The 17,766-nt window shown below is 37.5% G+C and overlaps 2 protein-coding genes across 2 annotated transcripts in view; both read left to right on the top strand.

Moving 5' to 3' along the window:
- Window positions 1-2,010, top strand: part of Oamb (Octopamine receptor in mushroom bodies) — a 98,098-nt gene extending 96,088 nt beyond the window's left edge. Inside the window, exons 9-10 of the mRNA XM_034981260.2 lie at window positions 74-235; window positions 857-2,010. Coding sequence (XP_034837151.1) covers window positions 74-235; window positions 857-860 — 166 coding nt within the window. The 3' untranslated portion in view covers window positions 861-2,010. The remainder of the gene's footprint in view (window positions 1-73; window positions 236-856) is intronic.
- A 1,322-nt stretch (window positions 2,011-3,332) lies between these two features.
- LOC117993461 (serine protease HTRA2, mitochondrial-like) overlaps window positions 3,333-17,766 on the top strand; it is a 28,220-nt gene continuing 13,786 nt past the window's right edge. Inside the window, exons 1-2 of the mRNA XM_069507026.1 lie at window positions 3,333-3,469; window positions 15,884-16,067. Coding sequence (XP_069363127.1) covers window positions 3,435-3,469; window positions 15,884-16,067 — 219 coding nt within the window. The 5' untranslated portion in view covers window positions 3,333-3,434. The remainder of the gene's footprint in view (window positions 3,470-15,883; window positions 16,068-17,766) is intronic.

A 17,766-nucleotide genomic window follows, 5' to 3' on the forward strand; every position in this document is an offset into this window, starting at 1 on the left:
ATTTTTATTTTGATTTTTGATTTTGACCAAGTGGGAATATGGGAATTCATAAAACAATTTCTACGGTTTTCAGGTTCGCCTTCAAGCGTATAATCTGCAAATGTTTCTGTGCCGGCGGCGGCGCGCGGCGCGAGTCAGGCGCGGAAGAGACGCCGCGACGTCGTCCGCCCCACTCGCACTCGCACTCACACTCGTTAGAAGAGCAGGATAGCACGAACACTACCAGCACTGACAGGTGAGAATTTTATTCTTTGTTTATCAGCCATTTAGGGTTGTCGGAAGTGCCAGAAATTATCGATTTATCGGTAACATTCAAGGGGCGGACCAACAAATTCCTAAAAGGCCGGCAACGCATCGGCAGTTCCTCTGGTGCTGCAAATGTTCATGTTCGGCGGTAATCACTTAACATTAGGTGACCCGCCTGCTCGTTTGCTCGCTATCACTATTTTTTTAAAACCATTTTGGTATGAATATTGCCGGTTTCACACAACTGTGATAGTCTAGTCCTAGTGGTTAGGACGTCTCCAAACATAGCTCTCCATAATGTTCTCAAAGGTGTGTGAAGTCTACCAATCTGCAAATGGCCAGCGTGGTAGAGGAGACCTGTTCTCTGTAGAGAGCCGGCGATAAGTTGATCATGATGATGAGTGCCGGTTCAAAAATTCTAGTGTAGTACCAATCCATTCTAATATCCATACTTCTAATAATATAAATGCGAAAGTGTGTCTGTCTGTCTGCTAGCTTTTCACGGCCCAACAGTTTAACCGACTCTGATGAAATTTGGTACATAGTTAGCTTATATCCCCGGAAAGGACCTAGGCTACTTTTTGATTTTGATTATTATTAATTGTTACAGGTGACGACCAATTATGCGGCGGCAAAACGCTCAGTTCAAAGCAACCGTCGCCTGCGTTTAGCAGCAACTCAATTATAATTAATTGATTAATTAATGTTAATATGACAGAGACAATTTCCAGTATACATACCTACCTAATATTTCAATGTGTGTATAATACGTAAGTATGATATTATGTAAAAATATATTGCCACTTTTTATATGTATAGTGAACTGTAACTAGTCAAAGTTGATTTATGTGTATAAAATACATAAAATATGAGTTTTATGAAGATATTTGTGTATAATCTACTTATGGAATACGGGTAATGAACGACAAAACAAAATGTACAAAACCAAAGCTAAGAAAATAAAATTGAAACTTCAAATATTGCTCGAGAAAGCACAAGCTTAGTATTAGATTGTACATCAACGTTGATAATTCGACTCGAAGCACAATAACGTCAGAGTAAAACAAACCTCATATACTTTAATTGAAGTCGAAAATTGAGTAGGTAGGTACCTACCATCAATTTTAACTATTCCGCAACTTTTCCGCTAGGAGCACCAACTGTAGATGTTCGGACGAACTTGAGCATTAAACCGAGAGCTTTAAGGTCTATTTTATTTATACATTGTTATGACGCTCGAATTCTATCAACGTTTACAATATTTACTAAGCATACTGATATCAAAAGTTTAGTGGATTACACAATCCACCAAGCCACAGTTAAACAATGTGATGTATCAAAACATTACATGAGATATATGATTAATTATTGTATCTTCCAATAGGTATTATTGTTTTACTTTTACACAATTATTCTAGTCAATTTTAATGCAATAGATAGTACCTAGTTAATACTACTTTACTTCAGACTTTATTTTTCCGTTTTATATTAAGTTTAATTTATACATAATATGTACCTACCTAATGTAATTTGAGTATTTATATTGTGAACAAAATCTATGTTATTATAAAAACTAAAGAGCTTGTAAAATTATTCTGAGATTGACTAAATAATTGAAAAATAAAACGAAGCTCTCAAAGAAATGAGGTCGAGCAATAACGTCATAATTATGTTTTATTTTCCTTGTACCTACTAGAAACGCCATTTTAACTTTGGATGTTCCTCAATTTATTGTGGATTATTTCAACTGTCACCGATATAAAATCTAAAACCTATACCTATTAAGTACAAAAATATATGATATGTTACAACATAACTTTATCATTTTATTTACCTAACTTAGGAAGCAATCATCATCGTCATTTCAACCCTTCATCAGCTCACTACCGAGTAAGGGTATCCTCTCAGATTGAGAAGATTATAGGAACAGTCCACCACGCTATAGCTAAGTATGGATTGGCAGACTTCATACACTTTTGAGAACATTATAGAGAACTCTCAGACATGCAAGTTTCCTCACGATGTTTTTCTTCACCTTTCAAGCGAGTGACAGTTAATTGCTTAAAATGCTAATTCCAAAAAGTTACAATAGTGTTCCCGGGATCAAGCCCCAGACCCACTGAATAGGAGGCTGAAGTCATAAATACTAAGCTGCCACCGCCAAGGACCAATTTTTTTTTAAATATCATAAAGAATGTTTGACAATGGGGCCGATTCTCTTGTACACAATCTCTAAACTAACTAAATTAACAGGTCCAAATCTAGTGCTATCCTTTTCCGCAAGCATCATTATGACCGGGATAGCAATAGATTTAGACGTGCCATTTTAGTATAGTGTAGAGGTTGTGTACAAGAGAATTAGCCGCAGTGTCTGCTTTAGACACAGCAAAAAAACAACGAAGGTTTAGATAAAACCTTCGTTAATTTGTTAGTGCACCCTATGCTATGGTTATATAAATGGCTGGTCTAGATTCGATTCCCGGCTGGGACAAAAATTTGGCTCTGGTCTTGTTTGGTGGGAGGCTTTAGCCGTTACAAATTAAGTATCATCATCAGGATGATACTTAATTTGTAACGGCTGAGCTGACAAGCAATTTAGCACTTCGGTACAATGATGCTGCGTAGGAACCAGTTAGACTTGTGTTTAACATTATTTGTTGTTATAGAGGCAATAGAAATATACATTTTGTAAAAAATTCAGCTCTCGCTTACGGTTTACGAAAGATAGACCGCTGACAGACAGATCCAGTACGAACAGACGGACGGACGGATAGCGAAGGCTTAGTATTAGGGTCTCGTTGGCACCTTTCGGATACGGAACCCTAAAAATAACTACAATAATAGCAATATTCAAACACAATTTCACAAGATAGGTTGTTCAGGACATTTAATAATTAAAAATATAATGTTATGCAATGCAATGACGTTCCAAATTATCGGTAATAATCGTTACGATAATCGGTAATTGCCAAGTGCCGCACTAGCACTGTACATTGTGACATTGCCACTTTGGCACTGACATTGACACTTGACGTGTGACAGACGGCTTGCTTTCTCTTTTCAGTGCGTCAAACGCGTTCGTGGCTAGTTGTTGTGTATAAAAAATAATACAATTTCTTATCAATCTTCCGGCGTGATAACGAGACAACCCACGCTTAAAATATTAAATAATATAAACAAGTTTTAAAATGGAGTCTACCAGATACTTCGGAGGCGTAGAAGGGTAAGTAAACATAAACAATAATAAGTACCGTATTGTTAATTAATTTGAAAGTAGAAAGGCTTGCCTTGAATTGAAATCATAGTTGTTTCGACAGAAGTGTATTAAAATATAGCGGTACTTGCACTTTGTTTAGTTGTTCCTTATAGCCGGACCCACCAACTATTTTTATTCTAGTAGGTAAGTAGCTACCTACTTAGATATTTTAGCACTTGTGTGGTTAAATTGAAAATGGAATGTTTATTGTTTATGTTTTCACTTTTTCTCTTTTAGCAAGCAATTTTAGGCAAAGATCAATAATTAATACCATGCAGCCAATTCAGTCGTCAATTTCTTTTGTGATTTTTATCTATCCCACTTACTAATGAATAAAATTGGAGTTCTGTCTATGACTTGGTTGTCCATGATTATTTGAAAGCCAAACTTATGTAGTGTCTACATAATAATATTTAAAACTAGCTTATGCTCGTGACTTCGTTTCGTGGACTACCTACTCAAATTTCCAACCCCTATTTCACTATTCATTAATCATTGATGATGATGATGATGAATTTTCAATAATCCTTGATAGAGGTTCCTCGCTTATCCAATTCCCTCTTAACCAGGTTTCACTGTAGTATGCAAGGATATAATATTATTAAGACTTCACAATACTTTTCAAATTAATTAGGTGGTACTTAGAATAGAAATATTTATTTAAGTACTGCATAAGTATACAAAAGCACAAATTATTTCAATTTCTAAATGCTTAGGTAAGTAATGTAATCTGTCTAAATTGTTTTTGTAGCAAAATATGAACTTTAGTAATTATTTATAGGAACTGCCTGCAATCATTGTGTAAGTACTGAGTAAGTACCTACCTACACCTGCACCTACACCTGCACCTACACCTGCACCTACACCTGCACCTACACCTGCACCTACACCTGCACCTACACCTGCACCTACACCTGCACCTACACCTGCACCTACACCTGCACCTACACCTGCACCTACACCTGCACCTACACCTGCACCTACACCTGCACAAGCACACATTTTGATTTCTAAGTAATCTAGAAAGTGATCTAGAAATTGTTTTTCTAGCAAAATAACATGTATTAGTACCTACTGCATATATACTCAAAAGCACATAATATACATACCTACCTACTTAATTATGAATACTTAAGGTGACGCAGGACGCTCGACCGAAATTGGCAGCGCACGTGGGTAACGTGTTTGCTTTTCACTTGACATTGTATGAGAAAGTTGAGAGGCACGATGATTATCACTGAAATCAAGCGCGCGAAAAAGGTTTAGGAAAAGTATTTTTGAGAAAAAACTACTGAATTTATGTTTGCAAAGTAAAGTTATTTCAACTAATGAATAAATAAACTACGTCTAATGATAAGTTGTTTTACAATTTTCATATCTCTAATCTTATTTATTTACGCCCAAAGTTGTCATAAATTTAGTGCTAAAATAGGAATCTTTTGAGGCTCGTAACTTTTAAATCAATATTTTTTTCAATGTTTTAGATATCATTGAACCTAGATAATGACGAGATAAATCAATATAATTCTTAGTTTTGTGCGTACAATATCGAATATTGTTGTATTTTCCCTCCTACGTTTGTATGGAGAAAGCACCGAACTGAGTCCCCTTAAATTGTTTTTATAGCAAAATATTTAGGTACTATAAACTGCAATATAATTTGTGTAAATATGTATTTACTTACAGAAGCACATAAATATTTTAATTTCTAAATACTTACTGTCTAAATTGTTTTCATAGCAAAATAAATAAGAACATAATATTATAAACTGTAATAATAATAATTGTGAAAAACAAGCACGACTCTGATTAACGTCACTAGTGCGATAATGAACTTTATGGCTCTTGTGATAAGAGAGCAATTATGTTTAAGTTGTAATGAAATATGTGCGGAATTTAACATCGGCGCGCCTGGCGACCCTGGATGGTTTTTTACATTTACTTTTCTATAGCAATGGCTTTTATAATAAGATTCTTTGAAGTAAATACCAACTATAGTTTACGACAGGTCGAGATGGCAATCGGGGTATGTGATGGGCGTCCCCACTCCGATTGCTGCACTCTCCAAATCGGCCCATATCAATTTGCAAGCTGTGATAGCCTAGTGGTTAGGACGTCCGACTCCTAATCGGAGGTCAGGGGTTCTTCTAACTTTTTGGAGTTATCTGCGTTTTAAGTAATTAAATAACACTTTATCTAACGGTGAAGGAAAACATTGTAAGGAAACCTGCACGCCTGAGAGTTCCCGGTTGATCATGATGATGATGATGATGATGATTATGAATTTGCCTCGACTGCGGCATAGTCGAATATTGTGCATAGGATTCATAAACCTCCACAATGTCCCTGACTTCGAAGGTCACAAGTAATTGAGGTAAATAGAACTCTCAGTGTTTAGAATAATAAACATCAGACCCGAAGGTTATTCCACTAATCCCCATTGACAATCCCCATCAATGGGGATTTTTGAACTTTTCCGCCATAAATCCCCATTGACACTCTAAAGTCTAGAGCTTCTAATGGGGATTTGTGAACTTTTTTCCACAAATCCCCATTGATTTAAAAATAAAATAATGGGTATACATGCTAGAGATTTTGACGACCTTCCTGGTGAAGTGGCGAGGTTCTGGTATCGATTCCCGGTTGCCCCTACCAGAACACAAAGACACACAAAGCTAGATTATGCAAAGCAGAACTCAAATAAGGCGTATTTTCCAACCTTGGGCCATGGGCGAAGCTGGCTGGTGTTTACATACCGACCGACACTTGAGTCTTGACATTTCGCATACCGCAACACGTGGAGACGAGTTTTTATTTACCTTTTCATATTATAGGTAGGTATTTATTAGGGTCACCTTCGCCTTAGACTTAGTACCACAGGCACTTCTAAAAATCTAACATCTCAATCAATCAATTCAATATTGGCTAATATAGAATTAAAAGCATTGTCAGAATTTCTCCGACATTAACAACAGTCGCAGAGATTATCCTAAACATTCTTCTGTAAATCATTCTCCATAAAACATTCTTCTGTAAAATATTTTGGTAGGTACATTATAAATTAACGTGTATTTTCGAAAAACGCAATGGGGAGAAATCCCTCGCTTTAAAAAACCGTTTGTAAAAGTTATATATGTATTTTAATTTACCCATGCACATAATTAACAATTCACCTACTTACTTAAAACCGTAATTTCCTTGAAATTATCTGCTCACATCGCTACGCCCTTGAAAAACCCTAAAACAAGGAGTTTTCCATGCAAAAAGGTACCTATAAGCGCTGGTAATCTAACTCCTCAAACTTGAAGCTTTAACAAGTATTCAAGTTTTAATTTTAGGAAGTCCTATCCTAAAATTAATATTATTCTTATTTAGTTTGTTTTCGATAGAATGTCGTTAAAAATCGAATTCAGCGAGTATTTTATTAATATTAACAGGTAGTAGATCGATTAAATCCAATACTCGAAGGTCAATATCGAATCAAAATTCAAACTACAAACTAGTTTATATAAAAAAAACCGGTGTGTATATTTGTGTATGTCTCACACATATAACGTTGATGATGTAAAGCGTGTAAAACAATTCGACCTAAGTAGTAGGTCAACATGATCATTTTATAATCATGGGCAAAATTTTAACTGCTCCAAATCCAAAATTTCTTTTGTGCGTAAAAAAAGGCAGATTTTACAGTCTTCTCTACTTCAATGATAAATTATAAATATTCTATAGCACTACAGTTTGCTAAACCACTTTTTTTCCCAAATTAAAACTTTTCTTATTATTTCCAAAAAAGTTGAGACAACCCCACTTAAGAATTTATAGAATTGTAAGACGGGGAGTTGCATTTAGATTAGTGCCATATTCAATCTAAAGTTTTCCAATTAGCAGAAATAGGCAAAATTTTTCAATAAAATGATTATAATTTACCTAGCATTCTATTAATAACAATTAGCGATATACCTGCCTAACCTAATTGCATCATTACTCTCGTAATATTGCACGTCCTGCGAAATTATGATTGATTACAAAAATCGGTGCACTGGCTGCCAGCTAACCGCAAAGATTGGGCCTATTGCATGCAATCCAATCTAATCCATCATCCTGTATGCGCCCATTGTTGGACATAGGCCTTTTCAAGAGCGCGCCACCAAACGCGGTGCTCTACCTTCTTCATCCACCCGTTTCCCGCAGTGGCGTGCACAGGTATTCAAGCCTGAGTAGGCAATTCGGTATGAACCTATTTAGTCATAGTGAAAAATAAGCATTGAGTTATTAAGACTAGGGTCACTAGGGTAAACAGTATATTTATGCCTCTATGCACTATCTATCTGCACGCCACTGGTTTCCCGCCACCTTTTCCGGGTCATCGGTCCAGCGGGCAGACTCCACTCCAGAACACGTCTGTTCCATCGGCCGTCGCGTTGGCTCTGCGACAGACATGACCTGAGCGAGATGTTGGATATTTCTCTTAGGGATCAAGAATTTCTCTCAGAAGAACAAAAGCGACCGACAAAGGATTAGCAAGCTGAAGTGGCGGTGGGCAGGTCATGTCTGTCGCAGAGCCAACGCGACGGCCGATGGAACAGACTTGTTCTGGAGCAGACCAGCGCGCTGAACCGATGACCTGAAAGCGGTGGCGGGAAACGGGTAGATGAGGAAGGCGGAGGATCGTGTATAATGGTGCGCTCTTGGGAAGGCCTATGTTCAGCAGTGGACACAAACAGGTGATTGATTGATTGATATTATCTTATGAGCATTGAGCTCTCACCTAAAGAGCCAGGTAATAGGGAGGTATCCCGACTGTCAATCAAAACTTTTTATATACCTATAAAAGGAAAAGGTGACTGACTGGCTGATCTATCAACGCACAGCTCAAATTACTGGACGGATCGGGCTGAAATTTGGCATGCAGATAGCTATTATGACGTAGGCATCCGCTAAGAAAGGATGTTTGATAATTCAACCCCTAAAGGGGTGAAGTAGGGGTTTAAAAGTGAAGTCCACGCGAACGAAGTCGTGAGTGTGAAATACACTTGTTGAGGCTTTAGGATTTCAAATTAAAATCAAATATTCAGTAAGCAAATCGACGGTACACCCGCTCGCACTCAATGACCAGCCAAAAGTGCGAGCGTAGCGACACCATCTATTTGTGCACTATATTTACTAAACATCACATCTCTTCCTTTTTATAAATTAATTCATTATTTTAATTACAATATGATTAGCATTTAGAAACAAACAAAACAATATTTTATCCTTGAATCAACTTATTAACCTAAACTTCTTTATCAGATGTTTCTTCATGATCAATGACTTTCCAGTGACCTTCTACTTTCTTAAGGTGAACAATATTCCTCCTGTACTCTTGACCAATTTCATCATTCTTTACGTTTACGTCGCTTCCGTCAGCACTTATTACTGTATGAGGTATTGGATTAAATTGAACAACTAATTTATTTTCTTCAATCATATTCTTCACATACACTTTCTCCCCAATCTCCAATTCTCTATCTGTAGCAATTCTCTATCTGCAGCCTTTCTTTTCCTATCTTCTATTAATTTGTTTTTCTCTTTTTTTTTCTTTGTCTCTATCTCTTACTTCCGAATCATTATAGTTATGTTCAAGGTCCGTTAGAAAAGGTAATTTGTCTCTAAATTGTCTTCCATGGGACAACTCTGAGGGGGATTTCCCTGTGGAAGGATGAGGAGTACTGTTATACCCCATTAAATATTTTAGCAAATCATCTTTCCAGTCAGTTTTCGTCTTTTCATGGGTACTGGTGGATTGGGTGCCGAGACTAAAGTACACCCTCTGCAATTTTTTACAGTATTTTCAGTATCTTTATCTATTTTTGGCCACCAGACTTTTATGAGAAACATCTTGTAATTATTTACTGAAGGATCCCACACATTATTTATTAAAGCATTCTTCACTAATTTGAACTCATCATCATCATCATTAGATGCTTCAATAATCGATTTAAGGGATAATGCTACTGGACGCGCGTATTGGACAATCTGGTTAACATGATGTTCATTTTCAAAAGGGCTATTTTGTGCACTAGTACCCGTACATAGACGGGATAGTGGATCAGCTATATTAGATTTTCCAGGTTTATATATGACTTTATAATCATATGATTGTAAACGGGGGACCCAGCGCTCGATTCTTGCGCAAGGCTTTGATTTCGTGCCAAATATGACCTCTAGAGGCTTATGGTCTGTGACCAGCTCGAATTCTTTTTCCATATAAGTACATAATATGAAAATGTTCAATGGCCCACACTAAAGCTAATGCCTCTTTTTCTGTTTGACAGTACCGTTTTTCCACATCTGTCAAGGTTGACAAATTAGGGATCCATTTTCCAACAAATTTGAATAATCCTAGAAAACTTTTGTCCCTGAGTACTTTTAATGCGTGTTGAAACCTAGCATCATGTTCTTTTTCATGTCGCCCAAAAACAACAATGTCATACAACAATGTAACTATAAAGTTTACAACTCCTTCGCATGGCAATAATATTCTCTCCATAATTTTTTGAAAATGTTCAGGTGCGCACGATATTCCAAACATTAATCGTTTGTATATGTAAAGCCCTTTGCTTGTTATAAAAGTTGTAATTTCTCTGCTATTTTCTGTGAGTTCAATCTGATGAAAAGCATTCTTAATATCTAATTTTGAGAAAAATTTTGCTTTGCCAAATTTGGGAATGAGCTGTTCCATGGTGGGCAGTGGATGGTTTTCTCTAATGATGGCTTTGTTAGCAGCACGCATATCCAAACAAATACGAATATCATCGTCAGGCTTTAGAACCGGTACCATTGGAGAAACCCAAGAAGATGGTTTATTTACAGTTTCAATGACGTCCATTTTTACTAGTTCCTCTATTTTTGTTTATCTTTGATTCCAAAGGAATTGGGACTCGTCTATAAGGTTGACAAACTGGAGGAACTGTTTTGTCAATAGTTATCTCTAATTGGACATCTTTGAATTTGGGAAATTGATTTTGTTCAACGGAATTTACATCAAAACCTAGTTTTAGTATGTTAAGGGCAATGGCAGTTTCTTTACCTAAAAGGTTTCTTGAATCATTTTCAATGACATAAAATTTTGTTGTTAATGATTTAGAACCTACTTTTATTTCTGCATCAAATGAACCTAATACTTTTAGTGGGTGTTTAGCACCGTACGCCATAAAAGTTTTGTCTGAAGACTTTTGTTGATTGAAAACTAGAACTTTGAGACCATTTCATAAGTTGCCAAGTTTTATCATTTATAGTATTGGATCTACTGCCTGAATCAAGTCGTCCATGTGGAAAATGTAGTCTACAGATGTAGACTCTTTATTTTTTTGGGGCCTCTTTATTTTTGGGGTTTTCCACTTTGGGTTTTTTAGCTTTAATTTTGTCGTTTGCAGTGAGGTTAGAACCTTTTCTTTTATTTGCCCTAGTTCTACAGTGTTTCTGAAAATGACCTTTGAAACCACATTTCACGCAATTAGCGTTTATTGCAGGGCAGGAACTGCTGTCACTACTGTGATTTTTGCTGCCACATCGGCAACAGATATCAGCCTCTGTTCTAGTAAACCGCTTGGCTTTTTTGATATCAATTTTATTAAGGCTGGTAGTTGTTGCATTTGTGCACTGTCTATCGTGAAACTCGTTCAACTGCCGTTCGACCGTTTCTAAAGTGTTTGCCTCTGTTATGATTTTTTCAATTGTTGCTGTATCACCTAGTAGTAAAATATTCTTCCTCAACTTAGTCGAACTACACTTTTCTGTAATTTGGTCAATAAGACTTTCATTTTCATTTGCAAAATTGCATTTAGAACTTTGTCGTCTTAGACGAACCAAAAATTTTTCAAACTTTTCATCTGGTTCCTGCTTCATCAACCGAAAAATATGCCTTTCAAATAAATAGCTTTGTTTATCGTCGTTCGTTATGACTTCGACGACGACGACGGTCGGTAATAACGATAGACAGTGCAAAATGCAATCGATTTGACTTCACTTCCATTTGGTAGTTACTTGGCCTTAACAGGTATTATTTTGATTTTGTGACACTTCATACGCATGTAGGTATTTCGTTTTAACTACATTTAGTTATATAGTTATGACTTCAAAGTTATTGAAGTGGTCAGTGCTTGGTTAAAACAGGTAAATTAACGATAATATTTTCGTTGGTACATTTGGCTGATTGATCGAAAATCATACGTATGTATTTCGTTTTAACCACATTTATTTCGTTATGACTTCAAAGTTATTGAAGTGGTAAAAGTACTTGGTTAAAACAAGTAAATTAACGATAATATTTTCGTTGGTACATTTGGCTGATTGATCGAAAATCATACGTATGTATTTCGTTTTAACCACATTTATTTCGTTATGACTTCAAAGTTATTGAAGTGGTAAAAGTATTTGGTTAAAACAGGTAAATTAACGATAATATTTTCGTTGGTACATTTGGCTGATTGATCGAAAATTTCGATAGGTAAGTATAATAGGTATAGGTATTAATTTGCGAACAGATTTGGTCAACAATACGTAAACTATAATCGTAATTGAATACTTCTTTTTAACACCTACCTTACTCATCCTATTTGCTTATTATCGAAATTTAGACAGACACCAAATAAAATGCCGTAATGTATCAACACAAAAGGTAGGAATTTGTGTTATTCGATAATGCATTGATTTATAATAGTAGGTATAGACGAGGGCTCACAACCGAGTCGGAATCGTTCAAATCGTTCAAGTGGCTCGGGTGTCGGCACACATAATTATACACATCTATGTTTCTTATTACGAAACGTAGAAAAGTTTTATAATATCAACGACTTCAGTTTATAATAAACTTAACATTTATATATAAAGTCTAATAACGATTGCAAAATATTTATATATAAGACCTATTTTCATTGACAATAAATTTAAAATATTCGAATTCTCAAATAATAATAAAATATTTATTTTAATATAAAACTTAATAGCTGTACCTAAACAATAAGTCCAAAAATGAAATAATTTGAAATAAGCTTTTTGGCCGATATTTTCGGGCCGCATTTGAAGTACTAATTCTATTAAGCTACTTCTCCATTTCTTTTCTTATCCAAAACAGTTTGTGAAATTCATATTTTGTTGTTGACCAATTTCTGTAAGCCGGTACATACCTAATTTGAGTGATAAAATTTACTTACTGCGCTTGTATTCGTCGCCAAATGTGAAATACACTTGTTGAGGCTTTAGGATTTCAAATTAAAATCAAATATTCAGTAAGCAAATCGACGGTACACCCGCTCGCACTCAATGACCAGCCAAAAGTGCGAGCGTAGCGACACCATCTATTTGTGCACTATATTTACTAAACATCACAGTGAGCATCAGCTAGTTGAAGTATAAATGGAATCATATAGGTACAATCAGCTAAATATCACTATGTTCAAAACCCGTTATTCTGGTTCCGCCACGCCCCCTTCACTTGTATCCTTGTGGTGTAGGTAGGTAGGTATTTGTTGTGATGTGCGCTAACTTTAGCCAGCAACACATATTGTACATCCACCTTTAGAATGACATTTCGGCTTTGTAGAGCGTTGTCTCTGTCACTCATACCTATGTGACGTTTTGTCCGTCTCAACGACAAAGACAACGCCACGATAATATCACCGTGACCGCTCTATAGATTAGGGGGTCTTTGGAAGGGCATAGCTCGAAAACGCAACCGAATCGTGATCAGTCCTTATTCGGTTTGCATGAGCACAACTAGTACTTACTTTCTATACCATCACCAGCCATATCCATATCATGTAATTTTTGGTAACGATCAGACCTCTGTCAGGCGCCATAATACTTATGACAACCACTCAGGGCCGGCAGAGTAGTATTTAGCTTCAGAGAGTTCTCTATGCTCTGAATCCGTCAAAATCCATATCGAACCACTACGAAACCGCTATCTTTTTCTATAGGTCCATATGTAGGTACAATATTTTCTGCCGCGGTAAATGTTTTATGGTTTATTAGCTGATGCCCGCGATTTCGTCCGCTTGGAATTAGGTTTTTTAAAAATTCCGTGGGAACTCTTTGATTTTGCAGGATAAAATCACGTCGATCCGTTGCTCTGTTGCGACGTGATTGAAGGACAAACCAACAAACAATCACATTTATAATATGGGTAGTGATATGCCCATAGAGCAGAAACAAAGAGGAGATGTTGTATTAAGATTTCCCTATGAAATATCGAGTGACATTTTGCGGGGTGAGGGGTTGTGGAACGCCGCCCACTTCTCAATTTTCCATCTGCGGGTTAGTAGCAAAACTACTCGCTTAGCGACCTAACATCGATATATTGATGTCACTACATAGTTCAGCTATCTCACACTAGATGTCAATAAGTGTAGAAATTACGTATAAAATTACTTACAAATGAAATGTGATACCATTCATAGCATCAGAACGTCTGTCTGAATAACTTTGACACGATAAAACACAACACTTCATCCTTTTGTTCTTAAAAACGCGAAAACACACCGATAATACGAGTCTCAATATATGTGAACCTGACGAACGCAGACAGCATACTAACTAAGGCCCCGCCCACAGTGATGACGTCAGGACCTAGTTGAAAATCACAGTGCACAGTTGCTTAGGCCAACTCCTCTTTGTTTCTGCTCTATGGATATGCCTGTGGCGATGTGTGTGCCGTCAGGTGATTGTAATTCGACACGTGTGGCGTGTGGCGTGGCGCGAGGCGCGAGGCGCGACGGAATGCGATGCGGGCTGCGGGAAATAACCTTTATCTATCTCGAGTCTCGACAGTCGACACACCCACTCTTGTTAGCTATTATAGGATTTTGATAATTTATGATGCCAAATTAGGGCAGACTGACTGACTGACTGAATGACTTATATACGTATATCAACGCTTATACATAGCTTAACTTATATAGCTTGGAGGGTGTGTTCTATGTAAAGAGTAGGTAGCAACTAAGAAAGGGGTTTTCGGAACTCTACTTGTAAGTGGGTCAAATGGGGGTTTGAAATTTATGTACCTAGTCCACGCGGACGAAGTCGCGAGCATAAGCTAGTCTAAATATATAAAAGGAAAAGGTGACTGATTTATCTATCAAGATTCGAGGCACAGTTCAAGCTACTGGACGGATCGGGCTGTTCGACATGCAGATTGCTATTATAACGTAGACATCCGCTAAAATCTAGCCGCTAGTTTCGCTAGTTGCATATCTGTAAGTGTATATCTGTGGGCCAATGTGTGTTGGAGCCATAAAGTTGTTTTCCATGTTGACATTCAAATGCAACTCGTAACTACAATGTGACGTCAATGTTGAACGCGATAGAGGTCCAAGTGGCGCTCATGTCGACAGGCACACCTCTCGAATGACGTCATAAGATGCATTTTGCGCAGTTCAATTTTCAAGGTCAAAACCTTCAACTAAACTTCGTCCGCGTGGATTACACGAATTTCAACCCCCTATTACCCCCTATTTTACCTCCTTCATCATCCTCAACCGATAGACGTCCACTGCTGGACATAGGGACTATACAAAATTTGAAACTTCCATTTTACCCCCTTAGGGGTTTAATTTTCAAAAATCCTTTCTTAGCGGATGTCTACGTCATAATAGGTATACATCTGCAATCTGCATGCTAAATTTCAGCCCGATCCGTCCAGTAGTTTGAGCTGTACATTGATAGATCAGTCAGTCAGTCAGTCAACTTTTCCTTTTATATAATAGGTATATAGATTGAGATAAGGATATTTGAATTTATGAGAGACATAAGTTTAAAGTAATGTTCTATTTACCTGGAACTGTTCGTAAGAGGGCCAAGTTCATGACGATTGATAACTTATCGCTAACAGGATAACACCGACACTTGTTATCAGTTATCAGTTATCACTAGGATTATGTATCATTATGAATCCATAAATAGGTATCTAAGTGTTTATCTTTGTTTACAATTAGATATGTAAGCACAATATGATGTTGCGAATTCAGAAATTTTGGACAATTATTTAATTGTTATTGCCTACATTTTACTGCGCGATAATCATTATTGCGCCATAATTATTTCGTTTACTTGAGTATAGTTCGCGCCAATTAAATAGTCCTTCTTGAAGCTAACCGCAAGACGCGTCGCAATAGCATTTTTAGGCGTCAGTGGAGCGCGCGACACGAAAGAGCGAAACGCACCAGCCCGCGCGCCGCGGCGCACCCCGCTTTCGCCATTTGCATTAGTGTGAGTGCTACATCCGTACACAGTACACGAGCGTGTGGAATAATACGTGCGCGAGCTCTCACTCACATCGTAGTTCAGATGCGACTAATATGAAAAAGTATGAACTGAAATGTTTGCTATATTTTGTTCCAGTGGTGGTACTCACTCAAACCTGGTGATATGCGACCAACTGGGCCGCGTGGTGGGCCGGTCCCGCGGCCCTGGCACCAACCACTGGGCCATGGGCATAGACGAGTGTGCCAGGCGAGTCATACACATGCTGCATGCCGCCAAGGAAGACGCGGGCATACCGCTGGATACGCCTTTGGACTCTTTGGTGAGCTGGTCTCTCAGTATCTTCCTATAGCTTCATATCGATATCGTACTGAGCGATTTGCTTCCTCGTTGCTAATTCGAGTCGCAGATATGATATGAAATGGCCTTCTAGCATCACTTTTCCCCTCTACTTTTAATATAGGTACCTTCAAGTCAAGAGTGAATAGACATCGTCTAGACATCAAGACCTACGATAGAAGCTGTGATAGCCTAGTGGTTAGGACGTCCGCCTTCTAAGTCGGGGGTTCGATCCCGGGCACGCACCTCTAACTTTTTGGAGTTATGTGCGTTTTGAGAAATTAAATATCACTCGCTTTAACGATGAAGGAAAACATCGCGAGGAAACTTGCATGCCTGAGAGTTCTCCATAATGTTCACAAAGGTGTGTGAAGTCTACCAATCCGCACATGGCCAGCGTGGTATAGACTATGGTCAAAATCCTTCTCACTCTTAGAGGAGACCCGTGCTCTGTAGTGAGCCAGATATGGGTTGATCATGATGATGGTGAACTCAAAAGAAGCAACAAACAAAGATTCCGACGAATTGAGAACCTCCTTCTTTTTTGAAATCGGTTAAGTATGCATTTACTTATGTATATGTTCACTATGGCAGCTCATTTCCATATTGCCCTTCGTAGCAAAGTGTGTAGGGCATCTCTCCTAGCGTAGGGCCCTGTATGGTGGTAGGCTGGCCCGCCTTCCTCCTTTCATGGAAAACTACTTTTTACGTCACATTCCACAATCCACGCTATTGATCTTGCTAATACTAATACAAGAAGGTCAATTAATCGTTTTTAGGGTTCCAAAGTGTCCGTGTCAGAGTGCCGGGTTACAAAGCCTCCGCTTTCCGTCCGTCTGTCTGTCAGCGGGGTACCTCATGAACCGTAATAGTTAAAGTTGAAATTTTCACCGAATGTGCATTTCTATTGCCGCTATAACCATAAACAATTTTTTTTAAATGGCTGCCATGCTAATTATAACAAATTAAAAATTCATAATCTTGTACGAGCGATGGTACGGAACCATTCGTGTGCGAGTTCCGCTCGCATTTGACCAGATTTTCTAATGTAATTGAATCTGTAACATTATTATATCAGTACCCTTGTTATAAATGCGAAAGTGTGTTTGTTTGTTGGTTTAATGGTTTGTTGGTTTGTCCTTCAATCACGTCGCAACGGAGCAACGGATCGACGTGATTTTTTGCATGGGTATAGTTTAGGACCTGGAGAGTGACATACTTAGGCTATTTTTATAAAAACCTAAATCCACGCAGACGAAGTCGCGGGCATCATCTAGTTATTAATATTTTCTCCCAATACACATTTTCATTTCTATAAATTCTAAGCTAAGTACATTGTAGGTATCTAAAACAAAACAAAGATCTCTACTTTTAACAATGGGTAGGTACCTATATGTATAAAATAAGTAATAGGTAGGTATAATTAAAAACTCAATGTGTCCACCTTAATAAAAATAATCACTCACTCGCTATTTATAAAAGTACGATTGCGATAAGATTCTATGTTATGATGTTGAACGAAATTTAGTTTAGTTTAACTACGTATAATTATAACTCTATAAACTTTTGACCCTTCTCGGTCGTTACGGAAAAGTAGAGGAAAAATAACAAGTAAGTTTTATTTAATCAACAAACACGCAATATAGTGTACAGTAGAGTAGGTACATCGACCTTTAGAAGGA

This window comes from Maniola hyperantus, chromosome 24 (genome assembly GCF_902806685.2).
Source record: "Maniola hyperantus chromosome 24, iAphHyp1.2, whole genome shotgun sequence".
Classification (NCBI taxonomy): domain Eukaryota; kingdom Metazoa; phylum Arthropoda; class Insecta; order Lepidoptera; family Nymphalidae; genus Maniola; species Maniola hyperantus.